The 16,917-nt window shown below is 27.2% G+C and overlaps 3 protein-coding genes and 1 pseudogene across 3 annotated transcripts; all 4 read right to left on the reverse strand.

Moving 5' to 3' along the window:
* Positions 1–447: 447 nt before the first annotated feature.
* Positions 448–3,105, reverse strand: LOC126848576 (odorant receptor 9a-like). The gene is made up of 9 exons (XM_050589564.1): positions 2,678–3,105; positions 2,473–2,592; positions 2,280–2,397; positions 1,702–1,963; positions 1,507–1,623; positions 1,138–1,228; positions 916–1,052; positions 574–706; positions 448–498 (listed from the first exon to the last, which is right to left on the reverse strand). The coding sequence occupies exons 1-9, from the start codon at positions 2,819–2,821 to the stop codon at positions 448–450; spliced, it is 1,173 nt and encodes a 390-aa protein (XP_050445521.1). The 5' UTR covers positions 2,822–3,105.
* Positions 3,106–4,834: 1,729 nt separating this feature from the next.
* Positions 4,835–7,581, reverse strand: LOC126848575 (odorant receptor 13a-like; annotated as a pseudogene).
* Positions 7,582–9,668: 2,087 nt separating this feature from the next.
* On the reverse strand, positions 9,669–12,092 carry LOC126848598 (odorant receptor 13a-like). Its single transcript, XM_050589591.1, has 9 exons — positions 11,949–12,092; positions 11,750–11,869; positions 11,552–11,669; positions 10,961–11,222; positions 10,769–10,885; positions 10,449–10,539; positions 10,237–10,373; positions 9,789–9,921; positions 9,669–9,719 (listed from the first exon to the last, which is right to left on the reverse strand). Exons 1-9 carry the CDS (start codon positions 12,090–12,092, stop codon positions 9,669–9,671), a joined length of 1,173 nt encoding a protein of 390 aa, XP_050445548.1.
* A 1,130-nt stretch (positions 12,093–13,222) lies between these two features.
* On the reverse strand, positions 13,223–16,452 carry LOC126848574 (odorant receptor 2a-like). Its single transcript, XM_050589562.1, has 9 exons — positions 16,309–16,452; positions 16,096–16,215; positions 15,159–15,276; positions 14,590–14,851; positions 14,388–14,504; positions 14,073–14,163; positions 13,861–13,997; positions 13,428–13,560; positions 13,223–13,355 (listed from the first exon to the last, which is right to left on the reverse strand). The coding sequence occupies exons 1-9, from the start codon at positions 16,450–16,452 to the stop codon at positions 13,305–13,307; spliced, it is 1,173 nt and encodes a 390-aa protein (XP_050445519.1). The 3' UTR covers positions 13,223–13,304.
* Positions 16,453–16,917: the final 465 nt, after the last annotated feature.

Raw genomic sequence — 16,917 nt, forward strand, 5'->3', positions numbered from 1 at the left:
AATTATGTAATCGATTTAGACAAGAAATATTTAACATATTAACTAAAAGTAATATTTTAATTCAAGAAAAAGATTTTTTAAGAAAGAGATTTCTTATACCAAAATAAAATTATTATAACAAAAAAAATATAATTTATTATTGATATATACTATATACTAATGATTTAGAGTGCACTCTGCAACACTTTAGTGTTCTAATCTTTTGTTTATTAAATAATTCGAAAATATGATACATATTTATTTATCTTTCACGATTTGTTTCAAGCAATATTATATCAATTATTGATAATTGTTATAATGAAATACTTGCATATATTTATATTATCTATTTTATTAACAGATCGTACATAAAAATAAGTTATCAGCATAAAAAATTGAATAAAATTTACAACTTTTTAAAGAATATATTTTAGTGAAAGGCTACTATATAATCATATTATACAATTATCATTGTAGTGACGTGAGCACCGCAATATAAGACATGGAGACTTGTAAGATCTGAAAATAATATCGCAAAGATGGCTACATACGACAAATAATTATTCAAATAATACATATTATGCTTGTACGTACCGAACTGAAATTCTCCATTGACATTACATACATTTTGCCAGCTTTTATTTCACACGGTTTAGAAGCTCGTAGTAACGTAAATCTCAATAGTTTTTTAGATCTCAGTGAAATTTTGTACCAGTTGCAATTGTAACTGTTAATGTATTTGACAAATTAATTTTTTATATTATTATCACTTATATAGCAAATGACAACACTGATTCATTCATACAAATAAATGTATGTAAGCAATTATGAAATACATATATTTTGTAGTTGCAAATGCGATTTTTATACATTTATTTTAAATTTGCGCAGTTTGATCATTTTTTTATTACTCTAATTTTTATTTTATACACGTACATTACTTCTTGAAATTTGCTGCTATAATCGATTATTTGTTGAGACATCAGGCTTAGATAAAATATATGTAGCAATAATGCAGTATTACAACAAAGGATTCTGATAACTTCATCTAATTGAGTGTCCACCATAATTAACTTTAACAATATACAACTTTATTAATCATATTAAATGGAAAGGCAAATAGTATCAAGCTTTATTTAAAATTTATCGAGAAATTACCTCAGCCGCGGAAAAACTTCCAGCTATTACTACGTTTCCTAGTACGAAAAGAAAATGTGTTGCGTAGGTGGACGAAAGCAGCTCGGAATATCTTTGTATAAAACAGTAAAATGAATATATTGAATTGTCTAAATGAGTTTAATATATCTGTAGTATTGTTTTAAATATAATTATATATATATATATATGTATACATGAAAGAAAGATATATTGTGCGTGTATAGAAAAATACATATATATATATATATATACACATGAATTAAATTCTATATTAAACAACAAAGCAATTAATGTTGTAGAAGAGTTTTGTATGTTATTTCTCATATCAAACGGCACGTATCTCTATTTACTGATGTTACTAAAACTAACTTTAAAGCATGTTTATACGATTTGATGCAACCAATTATAACGTGATACGCTTCATCATCTGCTATGTTCGGCTCGACTATCACAAAATCCGTGCCTTGTATGCGCTCTATATTGTACCTGTTCGACAGAAAAATAATTTTATTTTATTTAGAATCTTTTTCACACATTGCAGTTTTATGAACGATATTGACCTACCGTATAGCCGCGAATAATGCGCAGACATGTTGCGTGCAAAGTATGAACATACCATCGGTCGCTATCCATATTGACACTATGAAAAATACACCGAGGATTCCATCAAGCATCAACAGGCTGAAATACTTATTCACATCGAGAACGTGTTCTACGCGATATAGAAACCTGCCTGTGTAAGTTTTGTTCGAAGGTAAAAGCGAGTATAATCCACTGATAACAAGGGGCATCGTAGAGTAAAAAACACCACATGTATAAATTATTGCTGTAACGAATCAATGTTGTTCCTCAGATTTTGCTCCGAAAATAACCATATTTTAGTAAAAAAAAAGAATAAATTTTTGATACATTGGAGATTAATGAAAAAAACACAATTTTCGAGCGAAATTGTTAAAACTTAGTATTTTCAAGCATTTTCATCTCTTTTACAACAATTAAAAAAAAATAAAGATGAAAAAAAGGATATCTTGATTAAAATATAATACGGTGAAAAATGAATTAAAATGTATCATTGTCTTTTGATATTTATTTCGCTTTAATATTTATTTAACATAATAACATTTTTTGTAAAGATTACTTACATGCATATCTTATTATTAATGCTTTGTTTTGTTCTGCGTAATTTTGTAATATTTTATTTTCCGGTCCTGTTTGCGTCCTTTTCCAGGTCTCTTCTATGTGCCCCAAAAGATCTTTCATCTGCAGCTCGAACAAATCGTACGATTTAAAATTACAATCCGACTAACTTTGCACCACAAAACGTAATATACAAACTTTATTTTTATTATATAAACAGTTGATTAACTTCATGAAAATAATACTGTTTATTAATAATGGCGAAGCATTCTCCATGACAATGCTCAGATTGCTTATTCCGGCTATCAAACCCCAAAGCTACGTATATAGGGAACAGACAATCAGTCTCGACTCTAACTATCGTATCACTATATCGTGTATGTATTAGATGTATTATAAACACCTGTAAAGCCGAATAACTGCAAGAGAAAAGTAACGTAATGATAAGCAATACGTTACTTTCCAAGCGAGATTGAAACGGCCATATGCCGATGAGAGACAATAACATTTTATTGATGTAATAGTAGCGATTATCGTAGAAAGACATTTTCTTTGTATTATCAAATCGAAAGAAAATATTGTGACAGACAGTCAAAATCTCGTCGAATATTTAGTCGCTTATTCACGTAATTTATCATGTATTTCATTTAAGATGGTTTCAAAAAGGAACGCAGCACGGCGGCACGACGAAATACATAATAATGTACGATATCGCATGCAAAGCATTATATATGCATGAGTAATGAGTCTCCTTTGTAGTCGCGCAACTCTTTGTGACTGACGAGATTACATATAAAGTTATATTTCCCTTGCTTTACAAAGTAAGCAAAGTTCATAAAATTTAAACGAATACTGAGACAAGGATAATATGTAATAGTAAGAAAAATAGTATGCGAACTTTGCAATTGAAGGACAAGTTGTTTATTCATCTTTTAAAATGATAATTATATTAGTCAATATTCATACAAGACTTTGATTTTATTGAACGTAGCATTTTTCTGTAATATTAATTAACCAAATATATCCATTATTATCAGATATTACTTGTATAAAAAAAGAGAGAAAGAAAATATATGCATATAATTTTTCGTAGCTTGTAAAATATTATTGAACTTATAAAATCAATAATAAGACTTCAAATTTATTCTTCAAATTTATCTTGTAAATCTATACTTTTCTAAAGTTTATTAAAACTTTAACCTCTGTATGTACATATGAATATAAAGACAATAGAATTTTGCACTTTTAGGTGAAAATAGCAATAGCAAACGGAATGCGTTTGATTTTATTAGTGTATATCGATAACAAGTTAAAATTTTTTATAGTAAATTTCTTTTAACATAACTTAAAAAATCTTATTCTTATCAAAAATTAAGAATATTTTTCTATATTTAATTTTTTACAATTATGATAACATTTTTTGTTTAAATCGATTATACATATTTATATATATTTTTAGAACAATTTATTAAATTTTTTTATTAACTTTAAAATATTATTTTAAATTGGTTTATATACAATCAAAAAACAATATATGTAATAAGTTTTATTTCTATAATGTAATATATTTTGAATTTAAGATTAAAAAATAGATTAAGGCAAACTTTTGCGGTAATTTAATTCTTTATTTAAATTCCTTATATTATATTTACTGCAAGCATAACATAAACATACGCGGTAAAATTTACATTATCTGTCTGTGATATACTATGAACGATTCATTTGCCACATCAACTGCTACGAATATTTAAGCCTGTAAATTGACGGAAAAATGAAAATTGCAATGTGCAGAAGATGTGTGTGCGTGTGTATGTGCACAGATGTTAAAAAGAGGTTGAAATAAATTTTTATATAATTATATAAACTTTAAATAATAGTTTAATCTTTATTTGATTCGATTAATTTTTTTTTATAGTCTAATGTAAATAGTATGTTTATGTATGTATAATATTAAAATAATAGTTAATGTAAATGTAAATTTCTATACGCTAACATGAATTTAATCAATTTTAAACAAGTCGATTTTCACAAATTTAAACAAGTAACATTACTAATGGAATATAAATATCTAATTGTTTAGATTCAAAAAAAAACTTTTTCGGATATGATGAATCTTTTCTGTCTCATCGTAGTTAGGATTGATATTAACATAACATCGAGGGATCAGTGCGATAAGTATAGTGCTGTGATGTTAAATATACATCGCATCTATTAAAATCCAGTTTAGTAAATAAATAGTTATAACAAATAATTAAGTTTTATAGCATAACTTTATTTTTAATTAATAAACTTGAAAAAAGTAGATGATTTTGTTAGTTTTATTCACCTTTTACATATTATTTGCTTTATTTGATTGCGCCAATTATTAATAATTGTGAGCGAAATGATGAAGTACTCATGTATATATACATTTGTCATTCATTATATTAAAAGATCACATTTCGTATAAAAAAGTAAGAATTAGTATAAATTTAATATTTAATGCCTTTTTTTAAATAATATATATTAACATTAGTACATTATATATCAGTGCTTAAATTATCCATTATATTGAATAATTAAGCAATCAATATCTTCACCATATTTTTGGATTATTATATCACTTTATATGCATTTTATTATTGCATAGATGTGAGCATAGTGAAGTAAGACACAGATACTTGTAATATCTGAAAATAATAAGAAAAAGACTTTGCATTTTATGACCAAAATAGTGATACATTTTTAACAATACATACCGAGCTGAAATTCTCCATTGACATTATGTACATTTTACCAGCTTTTATTTGACATGGTTTAATAACTCGCATTAATGTGAATCTTAACAGATGTCTGGATCTTATTGAAATTTTGTACCACTCGCAGCTATAACTGTTTAATCCATTTGATACATTAATTAATCGTTTATTTCTCATTAACTCAAATGGTGACGTTGATTTATAAATTGTTCAAATATATGTATGTATGTGTACATGTATGATATAACACACACACACACACACACACAAAGTAAAATCATAAAATGTTATACATTATTGAAAAATATTCTAGTTTTATACCTTCCTTTTTTCAAATTGTATTTAATAATTAAAAAAAAATAATTATTTTTTTAATATCCTTAACATTTTTTAATTATTATTGATCAACTTATGCTCATACATTGCTTCTTGGAATCCGCTGCTGTGATCGATCAATCGTTGAGACATCAAACTCAAGTAAAATATATGGAACAATTGTCCCATATTAGCAGCAACGATTCTGATTATTTCATCCAACTGAATGTCCATCATTATCAACTTAAATGTTATATTTATTATATATTCCAAATAAAATGGCTAGTATTGTTCAAAATTTTCAAATTGAATATTTACCTCTGCCGCGTTGAAGCTTAAAGCTATGACAACATTTCCCAATAAAAATAAAAAACATGTTTCGTAAGTGGATGAAAGCATATCTGAAAATCTGTAAAACAATGAACTAAATAATGAAATAAATGTATTAGTCTGTTTAGAAATGTTTTATACAATTAGTTTATATAATTTAAGTTATTATTGAATGAAGGGGAGTAAAAAATATTTAAATTGTCGCGAGAAGATATATAATGTTATATAAAAATTATATATCTTATATAATTATTTTTTTTATTAAATTACACAAGATATATCTATATCTGGAGACGCTACTGGCACTAACTTTAAAGCATGTTTGTACGATTTTATGCAATCAACTATGACATGATATGCTTCATCATCCATTATATTCGGTTTGAGCATCACAAAATCAGAGCCTCGTATGTGCTGTATCTTGTATCTATTTTATAAAAATATTGTTGTCATAATTGTCATTATTTTGACACATTATAATTATTAAGCAGGATTCCACTTACCTTATACCCTCGAACAATGCACAGGCATGTTGAATGCAAAGGACAAACATACCATCGATAGCTATTACCACCGACACTAAATAGAATACACTAATAATTCCATGAAGTATCAAGAGGTTGAAATATTTGTCTACGTCGAGAAGGTGTTCCAAACGAAATAGATATCTGGCCGTGTAAGTTTCGTTTGTCGGTAGGAGCGAATATATTTCACTGACGACGATCGGCATTGTAGTATAAAAGATCCATGCAGAATAAAGAGCAACTATAACGAATTCCTTTTTTTTTCTTGTTTCATATTATATTAATTTAATAAGTCATGAAGAATTTCTTTATATCAAAAACTACCGAGAGTTTAAGCAGAATATTGTTTATAACATTTTATTATTAAATAAAAACAAATAGCACATATTTTTGGAACATACAAAATAATTTAAAAGAAAAAATAGAAATATTTATGATACTCTAGTTGAAAAATTACTTAGTCAATGGTAACATTAAAAAAAAATATCGAATTTCTATATATTATTCAGCTGATTCGATAAAAAAAAATTTAATTTTTGTGTCAAATTATGTAAAGTTAAAATTATATACATGCATATTGTTTCGTTAATGTTCTGCTTTGTTCTGCGTAACTCCGTAATATTTCATTTTCTGGTCCGAATTGTGTCATTTTCCAGGTCTCTTCGATACTCTCTAGAAGATCCTTCATCTGCAGATCGAAGAAATTGTTCGGTTTATAATCACAGAACGATTCGATTAATTTTGCGCGACAAAATGTAATATACGAACTTTATGCTTATTACTGACAGAGTTGATTAGTTTTACGAAGATTAAGCTGTTGATCAATAACGGTGATGTATTCTCCATGATGATGTTGAGATCCGTTATTCCAGCTATTAAGCCCGAGAACTACGTATCGGAAACAGACAATAAATCATAGTTTCTAACTCTTATCACTATTGTTTACATCATGATGTATTTCAAACACCTCTAAAGCCGTCAAACTGCACATGAACAATAATGTAGTGGCAAGCATCAAGTTACTCTGTAGTCGCGATTGAAATGGCCATTGCCCGACAATAGACAGCAACTTTTTGTTGAGATAATAGTAGCGATTGTCGTAGAAAGACATTTTGTATTATCAAGTCGAAGAGGAAAATATTGTGACAGACGGTCAAATATCTTCTCGAATATTCAGTCGTTTATTCACGTAATTTATCGTATACTCTAACTATCGTATCACTATATCGTGTATGTATTAGATGTATTATAAACACCTGTAAAGCCGAATAACTGCAAGAGAAAAGTAACGTAATGATAAGCAATACGTTACTTTCCAAGCGAGATTGAAACGGTCATATGCCGATGAGAGACAATAACATTTTATTGATGTAATAGTAGCGATTATCGTAGAAAGACATTTTCTTTGTATTATCAAATCGAAAGAAAATATTGTGACAGACAGTCAAAATCTCGTCGAATATTTAGTCGCTTATTCACGTAATTTATCATGTATTTCATTTAAGATGGTTTCAAAAGGAACGCAGCACGGCGGCACGACGAAATACATAATAATGTACGATATCGCATGCAAAGCATTATATATGCATGAGTAATGAGTCTCCTTTGTAGTCGCGCAACTCTTTGTGACTGACGAGATTACATATAAAGTTATATTTCCCTTGCTTTACAAAGTAAGCAAAGTTCATAAAATTTAAACGAATACTGAGACAAGGATAATATGTAATAGTAAGAAAAATAGTATGCGAACTTTGCAATTGAAGGACAAGTTGTTTATTCATCTTTTAAAATGATAATTATATTAGTCAATATTCATACAAGACTTTGATTTTATTGAACGTAGCATTTTTCTGTAATATTAATTAACCAAATATATCTCCATTATTATCAGGCTACAGATATTATTTGTATAAAAAGAGAAAAGAAAAATATGTATATAATTTTTGTAGCTTGTAAAATATTATTGAACTTATAAAATCAATAGATAAGATTTCAAATTTATCTTGTAAATCTATACTTTTCTAAAGCTTATAAAAACTTTAACCTCTATTTATACGTATGAATAAAGAGAGACAGTAGAATTTTGCACTTTTAAGTGAAAATAGCAATAGCAAACGGAATGCATTTGATTTTATTAGTGTATATCGATAACAAGTTTAAATTTTTTATAGTAAATTTCTTTTAACGTAACTTAAAAATCTTATTCTTAAATCAAAATTAAGATTATTTTTCTATATTTAATTTTTCATAATTATATTAATATTTTTGTTTAAATCGATTATACATATATATATATATATATATATATATATATATATATATATATATTAGAACATTTTATTAAATTTTTATTAATTAACTTTAAAATATTATTTTAAATTGGTTTATATACAATCAAAAACAATATATGTAATAAGTTTTATTTCTATAATGTAATATATTTTGAATTTAAGATCAAAAAATAGATTAAGGCAAACTTTTGCGGTAATTTAATTCTTTATTTAAATTCCTTATATTATATTTACTGCAAGCATAACAAATATACCCGGTAAAATTTACGTTATCTATCTGTGATATACTATGAACGCTTCATTTGTCACATCAATTGTTACGAATATTTAAGCCCGTAAATTGACGGAAAAATGAAAATTGCAATGTGCAAAAGATGTGTGTGCGTGTGTATGTGCACAGGTGTTAAAAACAGGTTGAAATAAATTTTTATATAATTATATAAACTTTATATAATAGTTTAATCTTTATTTGATTCGATTAATTTTTTTATAGTCTAATGTAAATAGTATGTTTATGTAGGTATAATATTAAAATAATAGTTAATGTAAATGTAAATTTTTATACGCTAATATGAATTTAATCAATTTTAAACAAATCGATTTTCACAAATTTAAACAAGTAACTTTACTAATGGAATATAAATATCTAATTGTTCAGATTCGAAAAAATTTTTTCGGATATGATGAATCTTTCTGTCTCATCGTAGTTAGGATTGATATTAATATAACTAATCGAGGAGTCAGTGCGATAAGTATAGTGCTGTAATGTTAAATATACATCGGATCTATTAAAATCCAGTTTAGTAAATAAATAGTTATAACAAATAATTAAGTTTTATAGCATAACTTTATTTTTATATAATAAACTTGAAAAAAGTAGATGTATTTTTTTAGTTTTATTCACCTTTCATATATTATTTGTTTTATTTGTTTGCGCCAATTATTAATAATTGTAAGAGCGAAATGCTGATGTACACATGTATATATGTATTTGTCATTCATTATATTAAAAGATCACATTTCGTATAAAAAAGTAAGAGTTAGTATAAATTTAATATTTAATGTCTTTTTAAATAATATATATTAACATTAGTACATTATATATCAGTGCTTAAATTATCCATTATATTGAATAATTAAGCAATCAATATCTTCACCATATTTTTGGATTATTATATCACTTTATATGCATTTTATTATTGTATAGATGTGAGCATAGTGAAGTAAGACACAGATACTTGTAATATCTGAAAATAATAAGAAAAAGACTTTGCATTTTATGACCAAAATAGTGATACATTTTTAACAATATATACCGAGCTGAAATTCTCCATTGACATTATGTACATTTTACCAGCTTTTATTTGACATGGTTTAATAACTCGCATTAATGTGAATCTTAACAGATGTCTGGATCTTATTGAAATTTTGTACCACTCACAGCTATAACTGTTTGTAATCCATTTGATACATTAATTAATCGTTTATTTCTCATTAACTCAAATGGTGACGTTGATTTATAAATTGCTCAAATATATGTATGTATGTGTACATGTATGATATCAACACACACACACACACACACACACACACACACACACACACACACACAAAGTAAAATCATAAAATGTTATACATTATTGAAAAATATTCTAGTTTTATACCTTCCTTTTTTCAAATTGTATTTAATAATTAAAAAAAAATAATTATTTTTTTAATATCCTTAACATTTTTTAATTATTATTGATCAACTTATGCACATACATTGCTTCTTGGAATCCGCTGCTGTGATCGATCAATCGTTGAGACATCAAACTCAAGTAAAATATATGGAACAATTGTGCCATATTAGCAGCAACGATTCTGATTATTTCATCCAATTGAATGTCCATCATTATCAACTTAAATGTTATATTTATTATATATTCCAAATAAAATGGCTAGTATTGTTCAAAATTTTCAAATTGAATATTTACCTCTGCCGCGTTGAAGCTTAAAGCTATGACAACATTTCCCAATAAAAATAAAAAACATGTTTCGTAAGTGGATGAAAGCATATCTGAAAATCTGTAAAACAATGAACTAAATAATGAAATAAATGTATTAGTCTGTTTAGAAATGTTTTATACAATTAGTTTATATAATTTAAGTTATTATTGAATGAAGGGGAGTAAAAATATTTAAATTGTCGCGAGAAGATATATAATGTTATATAAAAATTATATATCTTATATAATTATTTTTTTATTAAATTACACAAGATATATCTATATCTGGAGACGCTACTGGCACTAACTTTAAAGCATGTTTGTACGATTTTATGCAATCAACTATGACATGATATGCTTCATCATCCATTATATTCGGTTTGAGCATCACAAAATCAGAGCCTCGTATGTGCTGTACCTTGTACCTATTTTATAAAAATATTGTTGTCACAATTGTCATTATTTTGACACATCTAATTATTAAGCAGGATTCCACTTACCTTATACCCTCGAACAATGCACAGGCATGTTGAATGCAAAGGACAAACATACCATCGATAGCTATTACCACCGACACTAAATAGAATACACTAATAATTCCATGAAGTATCAAGAGGTTGAAATATTTGTCTACGTCGAGAAGGTGTTCCAAACGAAATAGATATCTGGCCGTGTAAGTTTCGTTTGTCGGTAGGAGCGAATATATTTCACTGACGACGATCGGCATTGTAGTATAAAAGATCCATGCAGAATAAAGAGCAACTATAACGAATTCCTTTTTTTTTCTTGTTTCATATTATATTAATTTAATAAGTCATGAAGAATTTCTTTATATCAAAAACTACCGAGAGTTTAAGCAGAATATTGTTTATAACATTTTATTATTAAATAAAAACAAATAGCACATATTTTTGGAACATACAAAATAATTTAAAAGAAAAAATAGAAATATTTATGATACTCTAGTTGAAAAATTACTTAGTCAATGGTAACATTAAAAAAAAATATCGAATTTCTATATATTATTCAGCTGATTCGATAAAAAAAAATTTAATTTTTGTGTCAAATTATGTAAAGTTAAAATTATATACATGCATATTGTTTCGTTAATGTTCTGCTTTGTTCTGCGTAACTCCGTAATATTTCATTTTCTGGTCCGAATTGTGTCATTTTCCAGGTCTCTTCGATACTCTCTAGAAGATCCTTCATCTGCAGATCGAAGAAATTGTTCGGTTTATAATCACAGAACGATTCGATTAATTTTGCGCGACAAAATGTAATATACGAACTTTATGCTTATTACTGACAGAGTTGATTAGTTTTACGAAGATTAAGCTGTTGATCAATAACGGTGATGTATTCTCCATGATGATGTTGAGATCCGTTATTCCAGCTATTAAGCCCGAGAACTACGTATCGGAAACAGACAATAAATCATAGTTTCTAACTCTTATCACTATTGTTTACATCATGATGTATTTCAAACACCTCTAAAGCCGTCAAACTGCACATGAACAATAATGTAGTGGCAAGCATCAAGTTACTCTGTAGTCGCGATTGAAATGGCCATTGCCCGACAATAGACAGCAACTTTTTGTTGAGATAATAGTAGCGATTGTCGTAGAAAGACATTTTGTATTATCAAGTCGAAGAGGAAAATATTGTGACAGACGGTCAAATATCTTCTCGAATATTCAGTCGTTTATTTGCGTAATTTATGGTGTATTTCTTAAGGCATAGTTTTAAAAAGAAACTTAGTATGATGAAAGAGCTGCAAGGAGTTACATAATAATATACGATATCACGAAGCAAAGCATTACATATGTATAAACAATGAGTCATTTTTTTCGATCGATCGCGCCCCTTTTGATCGGCGAATGAATATATCCTTTATTTTACAAAGCAAGCAAACTTCGTAAAACTTGGACAAATACGTGGAACGAGGGATAGCAAGAGAGATAGTACGCGAACTTTGCAATTCAAAGTTAAATTATATATTTATTTTTTTAAAATTATTAATATTAATTAGCATTATTCGAAATGTTCATTCTATCAAATGTAGCATTTTTCTGTAATATTAATTAGCTAAATGTATCGATTGATATCGCTGTAGATAATTATTTGCAGGAAAAGAAAAAGAAAAAATGAACAAATATATATATATATATATATATATACATATATATATATATAGTTTGTAAAATCAAATCGGATTTATAAAGTTAATAATAAGAATTTATAAATTATTTAAAAATTTTTTATTTTAATTTAAATTTTTTTACATGCGTACACACACACCTTTCTTTCGTATATATATATATATATATATATATATATATATATATATATATATGTATATGAAAGAATTACTTTTAGTCAGACGCATGTCGGTGAGTCGCGCGCGCGCCTAATAGTGTGAACTCTTCCGTTACGACGGCACATGGACATACCATTATCAGGCGAGCGGCTCATGGACGTGCGTTCGGCTAATAAAAAAGTTGGCATTGATTAGCCAGATTTTACTCAATATTAATTTCTTTATTAAGCATTAGAGAAAAAAATGATAAGACTTTTCTGTTTACTTTACTCTGCTCTGCCCGTTCACGAGCGTTGTCTAGGGTGCTTTGGGACACCCTGAATATTTTTCATTCATTATATTAAGATCACATTTCGTATAAAAATAAAAACTAATATAAATTTAAAATGTAATGTTTTTTTTTTTAATATATATTAAATTAGTACATTATATCAATGCTTAAGTTATTCGTTATATTGAATAATAATTAAGCTTGCAGTCAATATTTTTACTATGTTTCCAGATTATTATATCATTTTATATGATTATTATTGCATAGATGTTAACACAGTGAAATAAGATGCGGATACTCGTAAAATCTGAAAATAATAAGAAGAAAAAAAGACTGCATTTTATGGGCAAAATAGTGATATATTTATAATAATACATACCGAGCTGAAATTCTCCATTGACATTATGTATATTTTACCAACTTTTATTTGACATGGTTTAATAACTCGCATTAATGTGAAAATCAACAGTTGTCTGGATCTTAATGAAATTTTGTGCCACTCACAGCTATAACTGTTTAATCCATTTGACATTAATTGATCGTTTATTTCTCATTAACTCATATGGTGACGTTGATTTATAAATTTTACAAATATGTGTGTACATGTATAACACATACCGATATACAAAATAGAATCATAAAATATTATACATTATTATGAAATATTTTACTTTCAAATACTTATTTTTTCCAATTTTCTTTAATAATTAAAAAAAGGGCAAATTTTTTAAATATTCTTGATATTATTGATAATTATTTTTATTTCATTTTATTATATATTATAGTTGATTAACTTAAGAGCACATACATACATTGCTTCCTGGAGTTCGCTACTGCGATCGATCAGTCGTTGAGACATCAAACTCAAATAAAATGTATGTAACAATAGCGCTATATTAGCAGAAATGATTCTGCTAATATCATCCAACTGAATGTCTATCATTATCAACTTAAACATTATTTTTATTATATATCTCAAATAAAATGACTAGAATTGTTTAAAATTTTTAAATTAAATATTCACCTCAGCCGCGTTGAAGCTTAAAGCTATGACTGTATTTCCTAGTAAAAAGAAAAAAGATGTTTCATAAGTGGATGAGAGTAGATCTGAAAACCTATAAAATAATGAAACAAATGTATTAGTCTATTTAAAAATGTTTTATATAATTAGTTTATATTAATTTATTTTAATATAGAATGGAGATGAGCGATATAAAGATATATTTAAATTGCAGCTATAAAATATGTTATGTATAAAAATGATATACTTTATATAAAATTCTCTCTCTATCAAATTATGCAAAATACATCTATACTTAAAGCCGCTATTGGCACTAACTTTAAGGCACGTTTGTACGATTTTATGCAATCAACTATAACATCATATGCTTTATCGTCCATTATATTTGGCTTGAGTGTCACAAAATCGGAGCCTCTTATGCGCTGTATCTTGTACCTATTTTGTAAAAATATAACTTATTCATAAATTCTTTTGACACATCAGTGTCAAACACATAGTTTTTAAGCAGCATCGAACTTACTTTATACTCTCAAATAATGCACAGGTATGTTGAATGCAAAGAACAAACATACTATCGACAGCTATCGGCACCGATACTATATAGAATACACTGATAATCCCATAAAGCATCAAGAGATTGAAGTATTTGTCCACATCGACAAGGTGTTCCAAGCGAAAGAAATACTTGGTCGTGTAAGTTCTGTTCGTCGGTAAGAGCGAATGTATTTCACGGACAACGATCGGTATTATGGTGTAAAAGATCCACACAGAATAAATAGCAACTGTAACGAAGCATTTCCTTTTTTTCTTTTCTTCCATGTCATATTAATTTAATAAGGATTAATTTAAGAAGGATTTCTTTAGCGAGATTTTAAACACAATTAAATAAAAAGGCGCACATTTCCGGAATATGAAATAATCTAAAAGAAATAAAAAAAGAAATATCTATGATATTTTAGTTAAAAAAATCATTTACTCAATGGTGATATTAAGAAATAATATTGAATTTCTATATATTATTTAGTACCCAGTTAATTCGTCAAAAAAGTGCTTAATTTTTTTTATTAATTACTCATTAAAATTACTCACATGCATATTGTATCGTTAATGTCCTGCTTTGCTTTGCGAAACTTCGTAATATTTCATTTTCAGGTCCGATTTGTGTCCTTTCCCAGGTTTCTTCGATACGCTCTAGAAGATCCTTCATCTGCAACTCGAAGAAATCATTTGATTTATAATCACAGAATGATTCGATTAAGGAGGGAAACCAGTGTAACAGTTGAAAAAAAAGTTATTTTTAATGATTTTTTTTCTGATAAATAATTGTTTTTTTTTTTTTTTTCCAAATCATGTTATTAACATTACAAAGTACATAATTTGAACTACCTTTTGTGAAATTTTCGTTAAAAAATATTAATATTTATAGTTACAATAGCCTATATTGTAAGCAATCTTAAAAAAAAAAAACAAAAAACGAGCGACTTCGTAGTCGGACAAAGAAAGCTCTGTTGTGAAATAAAACAAACAAGTATTTTCTTAAAATGTGAGGCAATAGCTTAGTTACGCATATGGAATTTTTGATTGAATAATTTGTTTTCTTTTTGTAATGTTAAAAAGCAGAGATCAATGTCTCACTAATTTTGGAACTTTTTTCTTCAAAAGTCCGCTATTTCATAACAAATGATTTTTTATTTAAATCCATACCTGCAACTGAAGTTATCGTCTCATATTTAAAAAAAAAATGTTTATTTTGTTGCTTCAGAACTTCCATCTCGCTACGAAATTGCCCGTTTTTTTAAAGCAATTCATTATTGGCTATTGTAGCTATAATTATTAATATTTTTTAACAAAAATTTCACAAAAAGTAGTTTAAATTATGTACGTTGTAATGTTAATAAAGTGAATTTAAAAAAGAATCAATTATTCATTAGAAAAAAATTCTTAAAAATTCTTAAAAATCTTTTTTTTTTCAGCTGTTATACTGGTTTCCCCCTTACCTTCGCGCGACAAAAGGTGACGTACGAACTTTATACTTATTACAGAGAGAGTTGATTAGTTTCATAATGATTAAGATGTTGATCAACAACGGCGATATATTCTCCATAACGATGCTCAGGTTCGTTATTCTAGTTATCAGGCTCAAGAACTACAATATATTTCCGACAGCGGAAACACAAAACAAACATTCTCAGTTCTAACTGTTATTACTATTGTTTATATCATGATACATTTCAAATACCTCTAAAGCCGTCATACTGCAAATAAACAATAACGTAATAGCGAGCATCACGTTACTCTCCAATCGCGATTGAAATGGCCATTGTCCGACAATGGACAGCAACTTTTTGTTGAGATAATAGTAGCGATTGTCGTAGAAAGACATTTTGTATTATTAGATTACAGCAAAAAAGAAAAATGTCAAAGATGATTGAATACGCGTAACTTATTGTTTATTCACTTTGAAATATGTTCAAAAACTCATATCGAGAGTGTGAGAACTGGCGACGTTAAAATATGTGGTAATCTACGAAACTGCTGCGAAACGATACATCATTTATTCACGAATAATGAGCCACGTTTTTCTCTATACGTAATTTTCTTTGTCATCGGTTTCTAAGATATATCTGTGGCATCACATGTATACCCGTCACTTTACTAATCAAATAAAGTTTGTCAAACAATGAGTTAATAGAAGAGAGAAATAAAGAAGAGCTTAATTAATATGTGCTTAGGGAGTAATGCGTTTTAACTATCACATTTAAACTTACTGAACTCATCTTCGTAAAACGATTAAAATTAATCCACGTCGGATTAAGCATTTCTATCAAAAGTTTATTGTTTTATCGTT

This window comes from Cataglyphis hispanica, chromosome 4 (assembly GCF_021464435.1).
Source record: "Cataglyphis hispanica isolate Lineage 1 chromosome 4, ULB_Chis1_1.0, whole genome shotgun sequence".
Lineage (NCBI taxonomy): Eukaryota > Metazoa > Arthropoda > Insecta > Hymenoptera > Formicidae > Cataglyphis > Cataglyphis hispanica.

What these genes read in the sequence shown, in the direction of transcription:
- LOC126848576 (XM_050589564.1), bottom strand. Translation starts at nt 2,821, where the DNA reads ATGTCTTTCTACGATAATCGCTACTATTACATCAATAAAATGTTATTG. An exon ending in TCGTATAAACATGCTTTAAA is followed by an intron (nt 1,229 to 1,506) that starts GTTAGTTTTAGT and finishes TTTTATACAAAG; the next exon opens with ATATTCCGAGCTGCTTTCGT. An exon ending in CAATGGAGAATTTCAGTTCG is followed by an intron (nt 499 to 573) that starts GTACGTACAAGC and finishes TATTATTTTCAG; the next exon opens with ATCTTACAAGTCTCCATGTC.
- LOC126848598 (XM_050589591.1), bottom strand. Translation starts at nt 12,092, where the DNA reads ATGTCTTTCTACGACAATCGCTACTATTATCTCAACAAAAAGTTGCTG. An exon ending in GCATTGTTCGAGGGTATAAG is followed by an intron (nt 10,886 to 10,960) that starts GTAAGTGGAATC and finishes TTTATAAAATAG; the next exon opens with GTACAAGGTACAGCACATAC. An exon ending in AGCGGATTCCAAGAAGCAAT is followed by an intron (nt 9,922 to 10,236) that starts GTATGTGCATAA and finishes GATTACAAACAG; the next exon opens with TTATAGCTGTGAGTGGTACA.
- LOC126848574 (XM_050589562.1), bottom strand. Translation starts at nt 16,452, where the DNA reads ATGTCTTTCTACGACAATCGCTACTATTATCTCAACAAAAAGTTGCTG. An exon ending in AGCGAACTCCAGGAAGCAAT is followed by an intron (nt 13,561 to 13,860) that starts GTATGTATGTGC and finishes TGGATTAAACAG; the next exon opens with TTATAGCTGTGAGTGGCACA. An exon ending in CAATGGAGAATTTCAGCTCG is followed by an intron (nt 13,356 to 13,427) that starts GTATGTATTATT and finishes TATTATTTTCAG; the next exon opens with ATTTTACGAGTATCCGCATC.